This window comes from Leptonychotes weddellii, chromosome 4, assembly GCF_054177405.1.
Source record: "Leptonychotes weddellii isolate Sample4059 chromosome 4, ASM5417740v2, whole genome shotgun sequence".
In the NCBI taxonomy this organism is placed as follows: Eukaryota; Metazoa; Chordata; class Mammalia; order Carnivora; family Phocidae; genus Leptonychotes; species Leptonychotes weddellii.
Genome location: NC_138372.1, coordinates 12,565,440 through 12,577,879, shown reverse-complemented (window position 1 = coordinate 12,577,879; position 12,440 = coordinate 12,565,440). Strand labels below are relative to the sequence as shown.

Genomic DNA, 12,440 nt, shown 5'->3' with positions numbered 1-12,440 from the left:
CACACACACACACACACACACACACACACCCCAAACCATGAAATCTTCACAGTTGGTAGAAGATTTTCCTGAGGATCTGGAGGAGCAGAGGGATTTACATCAGAGATGTACACTTCATACCTTGTTATCCAGCATCTCTGAGCTCTCACAGGGACCAGCCAGCCAGGACCGCACGCTGGGTCATTTGCTCACCACTCACTCTCCACTGCATCCTTCCCTCTGCCTCTGTCCACCCCCAACATCTCAGCTACAGCCCCTCTATCCATCTGTTGGGAGGCAGAGCTTTGTACTCAGGCTGACCTGGGTTTGAATCCCAGCTTTGCCACCACTAGCTGTGAGACCTTGGGCAAGTTATTGAATATCTCTGAGCCTCGGATTTCTCATGTGTGAAATAGAAGGAATAATAGGCACCATGCTGAGTTCTGGGGAGGACTGACCATGCTGTGTGTCTGGGACCTGGTGCAGAGAGAAGCTGAATGTCTTCCTCTTTGTCCGCATCCATTTCTGACACCAGTGTCTGGACTATGATAGTCCAGGCCTCCTCCCACTCAGGGGAGTTGCAAGGACGATCCTTCCTTCCTTCCTTCCTTCCTTCCTTCCTTCCTTCCTTCCTTCCTTCCTGCCTTCCTGCCTTCCTGCCTTCCTTCCTTCCTTTTAAAAATCTTTTATTTATTTATTTGTCAGAGAGAGAGAAAGAGAGAGAGAGGGAAAGAGAGCACAAGCAGGGCGGGCGGCAGGCAGAGGGAGAAGCAGGCTTCCCGCTGAGCAGGGAGCATGATGTGGGGCTCCATCCCAGGACCCTGGGATCATGGCCTGAGCTGAAAGCAGGAGTTTAACCAACTGAGCCACCCAGGCGTCCCAGGGAGGATCATTTCTGACCCCCTACCTTGGAGCCCAGGAATCCCAGGTTGCTCAGCCCGGCCTGGCCAGGTCAGCGTGGGGATATGACCTGGACACCAGGACCTGGCTCCCCGTGGGACTCCACCATCCTGACCCCCGTCCATAGGCCTACCACCTGGGAGGATCCTCCCTCCTCTCAGCTCCCAAGACCATTGCCCTCAGTCTTAGCAACACGTGGAAATTCCAGAGAAGCTTCCAGAGCCAGGACCTCACTCCCTGGGCAGAGTGGGAAGAAGGCTAGGGCCCCAAATTCCTTGGCTATCTGTCTGTCGGTCCCAGAGGGGAGGTGAGCTCCGGGCTCCCGAGATACAGCCCAATAGACTCTCCCAATTATGGAGGGAAAATCTAGGAGCCAGATTGATGGAGTATCTACGCTGGAAGTTCTTTTGGGGGTCAGCCCAGAGAGGTTCAGTGACTTGCCCAAAGTCACACAGCAAACTAAGGAAAGAGCTCAGATTGGAATTCAGGCCACAGGATGCCCAGTCCAAAGCATGTTCCAGCTTGTACCAACTTCTGCATACTCAGAGTGATGGGGGACGGCATGGGGAGAGACTGGAGAGTGGCCTCTACCGGTGGGGAGGCAAGAAGCACCCAGAGGGCGGGGGCAGGTGCAGCTGACCCTTGCAGGTGAGAGCCCAGGTATTGGATCCCCGAGGGATGGCGGAGGTGACTTCCAGGGAGAAAGAATACCACCAACACCGCGGCGGGAGGTGAGTACTTACTCGTTTTCAGGGACTGTGCTAAGTTCCCCAAATAGGTAAACTCACAGATGGCTTCAGAGCCCAGGAGACAAGGTTTTTGTTGTCCTACTTTGCCAAAGAGGAAACTGGGACTCGCAGAGATCAAGCGACAGGTCCAAGGCCCCATAGCAGGTGGCAGAGCTGGTGTCTAAACCCAGAGGTATCTGACTCCAGAGCTGCGCTCTCAGCCACTGCCTCCCGGATGGCCACCTGCACAGTCCTACGGCCCCTTGGGCAGCTGTGGAAATCAAGGCTAGTAGGACGGGAGAATTTCCCCCAGGTCTGGCCCGGCCTCTGGTGCCAGCCTCCCTTCCTTTCTCTTTGGCCCCTCCAGCTACTTCAGGAAATCTGGAAGGTCAACTTCACCCTCCTGGGCCATGAAATCTTTTTTGACAAGCAAGGGGACCTGCTCATGAGCCTGGAGGTCATCCAGTGGCGATGGGACCTGAGCCAGAACCCGTTCCAGAGCATCACCTCCTACTACCCCGCGCTGCGGCGGCTGAAGACCACCCACAACGTCTCCTGGCACTCCGCCAACAACACGGTCAGCTCCCGCATAGCTGCCGGGGGGCCGGGGCCTGGAGCTGGGCGGCCCGCTCGGGCTGGGGCGGCCCCGGGCGCTTCGGGCCCGAGATCCGTCATCGACAGCCGGTGGAGGCTCTATTTGTGGGGGGCGTGTCTGGGCCCTGTCCCTCCCAGTGACTAAGCACTGGGGACGTCTAGGGCTTTCTGGCTGCTCAGGACCCAGGGGCTCAGGGGCTGTGCCAAGTGAACGTTTGCTGGTCCCGTGGTTGCTAAGGACTTCAGTGCTCACGTCAACCAATGCTCACGATTTTGCTACATTCGCAGTCCCCTCCATCGTGCCTGCCACCTGTCATTCGAAAGCTCCTTTGTTTTACCCTCTTAGATAACAAGCTGTCGGGAGGGCGGTGGTGTGGGGAGGGGCAGAGACCCAGGCTTGTGTGGAGGGGGAGGGGTAGAAAAGCTCGAGGAGACTTCATCGGCATCCTCCCCACCCCCACACACTATTCATCCTCGTTTCTGGGGGGCTTGGTGCTGCTAGTTCCTGTGCTTTGTGGGGATTTTCATGGAGTCAGTTGGGTGGGTGTCTTGATTAATTTGCGAGGGCCGCTCTCCCAGGGGACCACAGTCTGGGGGCTGAAACAACACAGATGTACTGTCTCCTGGTTCTGGGGGCTGGCAGTCCAACTCAAGGTATCAGCAGAGTTGGTTCCTTCTGAGGTCTGTGAGGGAGAATGTTCCGGGCCTCTCTCCCAGCTTCTGGTAGTTTGCTGGCCATTTCTGGCTTTCCTTGGCTGGGGTGGTCTCCCCTGACCTCTGCCATCGCCTCCATATGGCCTTCTCCTTGTGGGTGTGTCTGTCTCCAAATCTCCCCTTTTGTAAAGACTTTGGTCCTATTGGAGTAGGGCCCACCCCTCTCCGATAGGACCTCATCTTGACTACATCTGCAATGATCCTATTTCCAAAAGAGGTCACATTTGTAGGTCCTGGGGGTCCAGACTTTAATCTATGAATTTTGAGGGCAGGCAATTCAACAAATAACAGTGTCTTTGCCTGGGTTTCTCCTAAAGCAGAGCCTGAGGCAAGGGTTTATGCGCAGATAGTTTATTCCAGGATCTGCTCCACGGGAATAGGAGTAGGTGATAGGGGAGAGCTCGTTAGGGACACAGTAGAAGGGAACGTTCTCAAGCTGCTGTGAGCTCAGTCTGACCAGGACCTTCTGAGGGGTCACTTTAGAGTTGTCCCCAAGGGAGGGAAAAGGATGGGATGGGTCCATGGGATCTGTACCACCCCCATCTGCTGTGGTCAAGGGTCGCCCCATGGGGCATTAACTCTCTTGTGCTTCCGGGTCACACATGTATGAGTGCCCAGCAATTTCCCACCAGCATCTCACACCCCGGCCCCAGGGCAGAGAGGGAAAGAGACAGAGTGTCACTCAGGGGAGGTGCTGACAGGTAGCACCCACACGATGCAGTTGTTGTGGCCGTGGCAGGAATAAAAGGAGGTTGGAGAAGACATGAGGGAGGCCAAAGCGATGGGATGCTGTCTTTCCCCTGGCCTGTGGGGTGGAGTTTTGAGGGCAGAAGCCAGCCCAGTCCCTCCACCGGGAGCTGAGCGGACCCCCCACAGCCCCTGCTGCTGCAGCGGGGTCCCAGGTGGAGCCCCTACTCCTCATGTCTCCCTCTGCCACCCATCCCGGAGTGTCCTTAACCCTCAGCCACTTGGCTGCTGGGGTGATCCAGACACTCGTCCCCAGGTGTCTGAGCCCGTGGTTGCCTTGTCCTTGCCGGCCTGTGGCTGTGGCAGGTGTCCAGCGAGCAGTGAGGACTGGGCCGTGGCGGCCAACCTCCCGGATTCCAGACCTAGTCCTTCGTACCCCCTTGAGTGTCAGCCACCTAGCTGCTTACACTAATCCAAATCGGTTACCTCCTCCTTCCTTGGCCATCTTGTTCACTGGCATCAGGCCCCTGAAATGACCAAGGGGGGACCAGACAGCCTCTTTTGTCTGCTGGTGGAAGTAGTCCCTCTTTGGAGACCAGAACCTGTGTTCTAGCAGAGTCCAGGCTTGTGGGGACGAGACACCCCAGCTCCACCGTGAGCCCCTGAGAACCATGGTGAGCGTGGCCAATCCTTCCGCCCCATGGTTGCTGGACCCCTGTATTCTAGCTGTTGGGGCCACAGTGCTACACACCAGCCTCCCATTCAGTGCTTATACCTCATCCTAAAGGGCAGTGGCCCCACCCTCAAGGTGTTTTCCGCAAGCTGGTACCTTACCTGAACCCTTAGGATGCCATACCATCATCTCGTTAAGCTGGGTACTTCCAGGAGACGGGGTGTATGTTGGAATCAGTGGCTCCGGGGGTCACGTGCCCAATCACACCCCCTTGCCATACAAAGGGTCTCTTGTCTGAGGGGATGTTCTGGGGGGACCCACGATGGTGACTCATTCAGTCCGTCCAGCCTTGGAAGGTGGCACTGCACTGCGGATGGGGGAGGCGAGTTCTTACATGGATGCATCAGTGCTCCCTCCAGGGAAGAAGACACCCGACGTGGTAGATGTGCCAGCGTCTACGGAGAGTGGAAGCAAATCCAGGGTTCAACAGGGTCTCTGGGCTGGAAGGCTGGGTGCTCAGCCGTGGCCATAGCTCTGTCGACCACGGAGACAGGGGCCCACGCTGCTGCACTCACGCTCACAGCCTCCATCCCTGACACCGTGGGCACTCTGCTCGTGGCCCATTGTGCGAGCCCCGGGGAGGAGGTGGGGGCGAGGGCAGAGGCCAGCTGACCCGTGCTGGAGGCTTCATCCTTTCCGTCTGATTTTTTCTCACTGCCTGCATACTTGGATTGGCATTCACATGAGACACGAAAGTCATCATCACTGGTTTGAGGAATATACTTGCTCCCCCTGGGCCTGTTTTGGCGTGATCCTGAACACATCATTTCGGTTGCATGGAGACTTGCCGCTCTTCCTGCCTGGCCCTACGACTCCGTGCGTCTGAGGGTCAGTTGATGTCCTGAGGCCACGTGCTCTTTTTCCACGAAGGCCTGACAGGACACAGGAGCTGATTTGCAAATGGTGCGTCGCATCTTGTGGAAGGTGTGTTGTAGCTGCATCGTGCAACTCTCATACTGGGGCTTGCCCATCTTGTCCTCCGCAGGTGACCTTGGCCTCAGCACATCTGCCTGGCCATATGAGGAGAGCTTGCCCTGCAGCCAGGTCCTTCTTCAGAGTCTTTTTCTAGGCTTGGCATTCTGTACCTTGAAACCGGAAGCCATCTGAGTCACCTGCTAAATGTGGGTTGGAGCAGTATTTCCAAGAGCAATCTATGCTGTCTCCCACCTCTAAAGGTTCATCAAGTGCCATACTTCTTTAATGGTAGGAGATGTAAGATGTAATGACTCGTCCTTTAGCATAGAGAGGATGTCCTGGCATTTCCCAGATCACGGGACCACTAAAAGCATCACTGGTGTGGCAGGCCCCCTTTGAATCTTTGGAAGGTTTATCATATACCCTTATCCCTAAGGATTCACGTCCTAGCGGGGCTACTTCCTACTCACCAGATCCAATGAGTACGATGCCGTAGATACAGTGGACCAGCATGACGTTCTGCAGAATTCCAGAGTGCTCTAGTTCCGTATAGACCAAACCCTGATGGAGAGAAGCATAAACTTAGCTCTGCCGTGAGGGTAAACGCTAGTGATTTGAGAGCTTTTTCTTTTTTCAGTAGGCATTTAGAGCTGTATATATCCCTCTAAGTACCGTGTTCACTGCATTCTATAAGCTTTGGTATATATTAATTAAAAAAAATTAAATTATGGGAAAAAAGACCCTATAACATAACAGTTACCGCTTCAGCCGTTTTTTTCCCAAGATTTTCTATTATGGCAAGATATACATAAATAGTTTACCATCTTAACCATCTTAAAGTGCACGGTTCAGCGGTATTAGGTGCATTCACATTTCTGTGCTAACACCACCAGCCTCCCCCTCCAGAACTCTTCATCTTCAGAATGGAAGCTTTATGCCTGTTAAATGCTAACTCCCCATTCCCGCCTCTCCCCAGCCCTGGGAACCACTGTTCTACTTTCTGTTTCTGTGAATTTGACTAAGAACTGCCTATAAATGGAATCACACAGTATTTGTCTTTTTGTGACCTGCTTATTTTACTCAGCACCATGTCCTCAAGGTTCAACCATTTTGTAGCGTGTGTCAGAATTGCCTTCCTTTTCAAGACTGAATAATCCATTCAGTCGCTTATCCGTTCATCCATCAATGGGCACACTCGGGTTTCTTCTACCTTTAAGCTATTGTGAATAATGCCACTACCAACATGGATGTGCAAATATCTCGTTGAGACCCAGCTTTCAACTCTTTTGAGTATCCACCCAGAAGTGGAAACTGGATCATGTGTTAATATTCTTTTTAATTTTTTGTGGAACCGTGTTCCTCCGCAGGGGCCGCACCATTTCACATACCCAGCCGTGGACAAGACGTTCCAGTACCTCCACATCTTCGCCAACACCCCTTATGTTCTGGTTTTTTGTTTGTTTGTTTTTGTTTTTCATAGTAGCCATCCTAATGGGTGTGAGGTGGTCTCTCGCTGTGGTTTTGATTTGCATTTCTCTACTGATTAACGACTGAGCATCTTTTCAAGTGCTTATTTGTCGTTTGTATCTCTTCTTTGGAGAAATCTCTATTCAAGTCCTTTGTCCATTTTTGAATTGAGTTGTTATGTTCTAGGAGTTTTCTCTATATTCTGGATATTAATCCCTTGTCAGGTATCTGATTTACAAATATTGTCTCCCATTCTGTGGTTTGTCTCTTGGAGTGTCACTTGATGGACAGAAGTTTTAAATTTTCACGAAGTCTTATCCAGGACATCATTGCCAGATCCGGCGTCATGAAACTTATGCCCTATGTTTTCTCCTAGCTGTTTTTATGGTTTTAAGTCTCCTACTGAAGTCATGGATCCATTTTGAGGTAATTGTATATGGTGTTAGGTCCAACTTTATTCTTTTGTATGTGGATATCCAGGTTTCCCAGCACCATTCATTGGAAAATGATCTTTCCCCCACTGAATGGTCTTGGAACTCCTGTCAAAAATCATTTCACCCTATGTGTGAGGGTTTGTGTCAGGACTCTATTCTATTTTACCGGTCTGGATGTCTGTCTTTATGCCCGCACCACATTGCTTTGATTCTGTAGCTTTTTTTTTTTTTTAAAGATTTTATTTATTTATTTATTTGAGAGAGAGAGAAACAGCATGAGAGGGGAGAGGGTCAGAGGGAGAAGCAGGCTCCCCGCTGAGCCGGGAGCCCGATGTGGGACTCGATCCCAGGACTCCGGGACCATGACCTGAGCCGAAGGCAGACGCTTAACCGACTGAGCCACCCAGGCGCCCTGATTCTGTAGCTTTGTAGTAAGTGTTGAAATCAGGAAATGTGAGTCCTCTGGTTTTGTTCTTTTTCAAGACTACCTTGGGTATTCAGTGTCCCTTGAGATTCCATCTGAATTTTAGGATGGTTTTTTCTATTTTTGCAAGAAAAATAAAAGTCATTGGGATTTTGATAATCCCAATTTGATAATCCCTTTTGATAAGGATTGCATTAAATCTGCAGATTACTTTGGGCGGTATTGACATTTTCACCATGTTAAGTCTTCCAAGGCATAAACGTGGAATGTCTCTCCATTTACTTAGGTCTTAGTTTCTTTCCGAAGTGTTTTGACCCCTTCTTCTCTCTTCTGCTGCTGCCTGTTTAGCTAGAACCACCACCATTTCTCACCCGGGCTCTTGTGACAGTATCGTACCTGCTCTCTCACTTCTGCTCTTGTCCCTCACAGTTTAAACTCAACATGGAACCCAGGACAAACCTGTTAAGAGGAAGTCAGATCCTGTCATTCCTCTGTGTGGAAGCCTCTCGTAGTTTCTCGTTTCACTCAGAGCAAAAGCCCAAGTGTTTTGATGCCACCTCTTCGAACTGATCTGCTGCTGTCCTTTGTGTTCACTGTGCTCAAGCTATGTGGGGCTTGCTGCTCAGCGACCATGCCGCGTGCCCTCCGCCATGAGGCCTTTGCATATGCCGTTCCCTCGGCCTGTACAGATCTTTTCGTCACTTGGTCCCTCACAGCCTCTAGGTTTCTGCTTCAGTGTCAGCTGCTCAACAAGGCCACCCTTGCCCACCCCATTCAAATTTGCAATCAGCCCCTCCATCACTTTCCATCCCCACCGCATGGCTCTACTTTCCCTCATGGTGTTTATCACCACCAGTCAAGTTACATATTTATATGTGTATTGTGTCTCTTCCCCATGAGAGTATTCATTCCTTAAGAACAGAGACTTAGCCTCCTTGCGTTCACTGCTGAATTCTCAGTGCCTGGCATTGGTATGAGCTCAATACCTTTTTGAATGAATGAATGAATGAGTGAATAGCAGATTGAGAGTCCATGATTAAGAGTAGGATTAAGTTAGCTACTTAGGGAATAGTGAAGAGATGAGTTTGGAAGGTGGTGGTGGGGACCATACATGGCAAGGGGGTGGTAAGGTGTAGGTCTGGATAAGGCGCGCATGTGTGTTGGTGTGCACATGTGTGTGGTCCCACGGGAGGCAGAGAAGACTGCCGACAGCCTGGAGAGGCTGGTGAGGGGTCAGATGTTTCATTTTGGCTGATGGAGAGCCCCTGAGGTTCTTCCAGGAAGGAGCTTCAGGCAGGAGACAAGACGTCTGGAGGTGTCACCTGACTGCCATGAGCAGGAGGGACAACAGGGGTGGAGCAGGAAGGCAGGTGACCTGTCAGAGGCAAGAAGGGAGGGGCTCTGGGGTCAAGTGGTCCTACTGTGGCTCCCCTTGTCTGGCCCCTGGCCCTTCATATGTGTGCTTTTGTAACAACACCTTCTATTTGTGCATCAGAACGATTTTTGTACCACCTGGATCTAATCAGGCTGCCCACCACTCAGGGACCCTCGTTGTTTCCCACCGCCCCTTCATTCTTAGTGTGCCCCACACGAGCCTTCAGGATGTGACTCTCCCACTCTCCACCCTTCTCCTGGGGCATGCTGACTCCCTTCTATTCCCTGCCCTTACTGTTCCCTCTGCTTGTAATTCATTCCTGTGCTCAATAAACCATCAGGGGGTGGGGTTCCTCTGTTCTCTAGAAATAGAGCAGTAAGAACAACAGACATGGCCACTGCCTACCTGCTCTTGTTCATCTGAAAACCCCTGCCTCTCCACAAAGGTTGTGTTAATTAGACTCTTATATGCACATGGCAGAAGGTGATGTAAGCACAGAGTGAAGTTGTTGCTTCCTATCATTGAAAACTCCAGGGGTAGACCGTGTGGACTTCAGGCATGGATGGATCCAGGGTCTCTCTCCAGATCTCAGTTCCTTCCTTGGGCGTGTTCCCCCTCCATGGAGACAAGGTGGCTGCTTGCAGCCCCAGAGTCACATCCTATCTCCCCGGCAACCTCAGGAAGTCTCTGTCTCAGCAGTTGGGTGCTGTTACCTGAAGAAGTTGGATTAGGTGTCAGGCAGGCCAAACTAAGAGGGTCCCTACGAAGGTCCAGTTCTAATGGCAGTTCCTGCTCCTTCCTTATCCCAGACAGGGGCCAGGCTTCCCTCCCCTGAGCATCCTGCTAGTTGGGCTCAGGGTCTCTTGTCCTCCTCCCTCCAGATCCCTGTGTCCATGTGTTCCAAGGACTGCCAGCCTGGGCAAAGGAAGAAGCCCGTGGGCATCCATCCCTGCTGCTTCGAGTGTCTTGACTGCCTTCCGGGCACCTTCCTCAACCGAACTGCAGGTAGGACTTGCAGAGCCACTCCCCTGCCCCGCCCTGCCCTGCCCTGCCCTGCCCTGGGCTCTCAGGGCCCTTCATCTTTGGCAGGGTTTCTGGAGTCTCCCCCAGGGACAGTGTCTGATTCCAGTGTATATCCCTAGGAGCTGGTGTAGAGAAAAATCTTCAGTGCACGCTATTAGGGAGGGTGGGAGAAGGAACAGCTCTCAACCAGGCAAGGCTGTCACTGATCCTCACCCCATACACATGTAGCTGAGGGCCCAGGGGTGTCAGACCAGAGAATGTCCACTGGATGGATGAATGAATGAATGAATGTCTCAGTCCATAGAAGAGATGTTTCTGGCAGGTGGGGACAGGATCTGATTTATCTCTCTGACCTCCCAGTGCCTAGTGTAGTTCAGAGCATATAATGTTTGCTCAGTGAATATTTATTGAATGACATCCTTGGTTAGATGAATCAATATCTCCCCCTATAGATTATAAACTCCAGGAAGGTGGGGACAATGTCCTCTCTCTGTCCATATTAGTGTTGAGCACGGTTCACAGTTGGGGCTCAAATTAGTTTTTTTATGACTTCCCTGATTAGTAAATTAAGTGGACATAGCCATCTACCAATCAGTAGATTGGTACTTACATAGTACTTACTATGTGCCCAGCAGAGCCCAGGGCACAGAGTAGGTGCTCAACAAAAGTTTGTTGAATGATTTCACAGGCTTTTCCTCTCCTGGTTGGTCAGTAGCCTGAAGGCAGGGGCTAGGTTTTATCCATGTCTGTGGTCTCCCACCTCAGATGCCCACCACCGTGGAGGATGCTCGAAAAAGCATTTGTTGAATGAATTCTTTGATTAAATGCTTGAATGTCTATCCCACCAGAGGGTAAGGTCTTGGAAGGAAGGGATTACCATTGTTAGGATCTGGGTCAAGGAAACCTCGGTTCAAATCTTGCCTCTGTAACTTACTGGTTTTGTGACTGCCTGGCTGAGCCTCAGACCTTTGTAGGGACCCTCTTAGTTTGGCCAGCCTGACACCTAATCTGACTTCTTCAGGTAACAGCACCCAACTGTTGACTTCCTGAGGTTACCTGGCAGATACGATGTGACTCTGGGGCTGCGAGCAGCCAGCCTGAGCATCGGGTTGCAGTGAGGAGCTGATGGGCTGATGGATGTAAGGGACGCAGCGAGGGGCAGCTAGGACTGTAGGCGTTTACCTTCAGCTCCGCGCCCCAGCCCCCGGGGCCTGGCCCGGGGCAGGTGCAGAGGATGTGGGTGCCAGCAAGGCAGGTGTGGCTGACGGGAGATGCTGTGGGCTCTTGCAGACGAATTCAACTGTCAGTCCTGCCCAAGTTAAGAGTGGTCCCATAGGAATGACACCTCCTGCTTCAAGCGGCGGCTGGCTTTCCCTGAATGGCACGAGGCGTCCACCATCATCGTGGCCATGCTGTCCGTCCTGGGCTTCCTCAGCACCCTGGCCATCATGGTGATCTTTTGGAGGCACCTGCATACGCCCATGGTTCGCTCGGCGGGGGGCCCCATGTGCTTCCTGATGCTGATGCTGTTGCTGCTCGCATATACCATGGTCCCCATGTACATAGGGCAGCCCACGTTCTTCACGTGCTTCTGCCGCCAGACCTTCTTCACCCTCTGCTTCACCATCTGCATCTCCTGCATCACCGTGCGCTCTTTCCAGATCGTCTGGATCTTCAAGATGGCCAGGTGCCTCCCAACGTGCCTACGGCTACTGGGTGCGCTACCATGGGCCCTATGTCTTCGTGGCGTCCTTCACCGTGCTCAAGGTGGTCATCGTGGTGGGCAATGTGCTGGCCATGAGCACCAACCCTACCGCCCGCGCTGACCCCGATGACCCCAAGATCATGGTTCTGTCCTGCAACTACCTCAAGGCACTGCTGTTCAACACCAGCCTGGGCCTGCTCCTGTCCGTGGCGGGCTTCAGCTTCGCCTACATGGGCAAGGAGCTGCCCACCAACTACAACGAGGCCAAGTTCATCACTTTCTGCATGACCTTCTACTTCACCTCCTCCATCTCCCTCTGCACCTTCATGTCTGTCTACGAGGGGGTCCTGGTCACCATCATGGACCTCTTGGTCACTGTGCTCAACCTTCTGGGCATCAGCCTGGGCTACTTTGGTCCCAAATGCTACATGGTCCTCTTCTATCTGGAGCACAACACACTCAGCAGCATGATTCAGGGCTACACCATGGGGAAGGACTAGCACCGTCCACTGGCTGCCCAGGGGGCTGGAAGGCTCCGCCCTGGGGGATGGAGACGGGGGCGGGGGGCTTGCTTATTCAGCCCCAGCTGGGCAAAGGGATGCTATCCCTGACTGTTATTGCCTCACCCTGCTCTGATTTGGTCTCCCCCCCAGTTTCTTTGCATCCTGGCCATGTTTACCCCCCTGGTGGCGGATGCCTAAAAATATTCACACGTTCCCTATAGCTGTTTGGCTTGCCAGGCACTGCCACCCATTCTAGGAA

At 52.5% G+C, this 12,440-nt stretch overlaps 1 protein-coding gene across 1 annotated transcript in view; it reads left to right on the top strand.

Moving 5' to 3' along the window:
• TAS1R2 (taste 1 receptor member 2) overlaps positions 1-12,178 on the top strand; it is a 13,806-nt gene extending 1,628 nt beyond the window's left edge. The window contains 5 exon segments of the mRNA XM_081816830.1: positions 1,180-1,186; positions 1,945-2,184; positions 9,832-9,955; positions 11,264-11,670; positions 11,672-12,178. Of these exon segments, the coding sequence (XP_081672956.1) occupies positions 1,180-1,186; positions 1,945-2,184; positions 9,832-9,955; positions 11,264-11,670; positions 11,672-12,178 (1,285 nt within the window).
• The last annotated feature ends 262 nt before the right edge of the window (positions 12,179-12,440 follow it).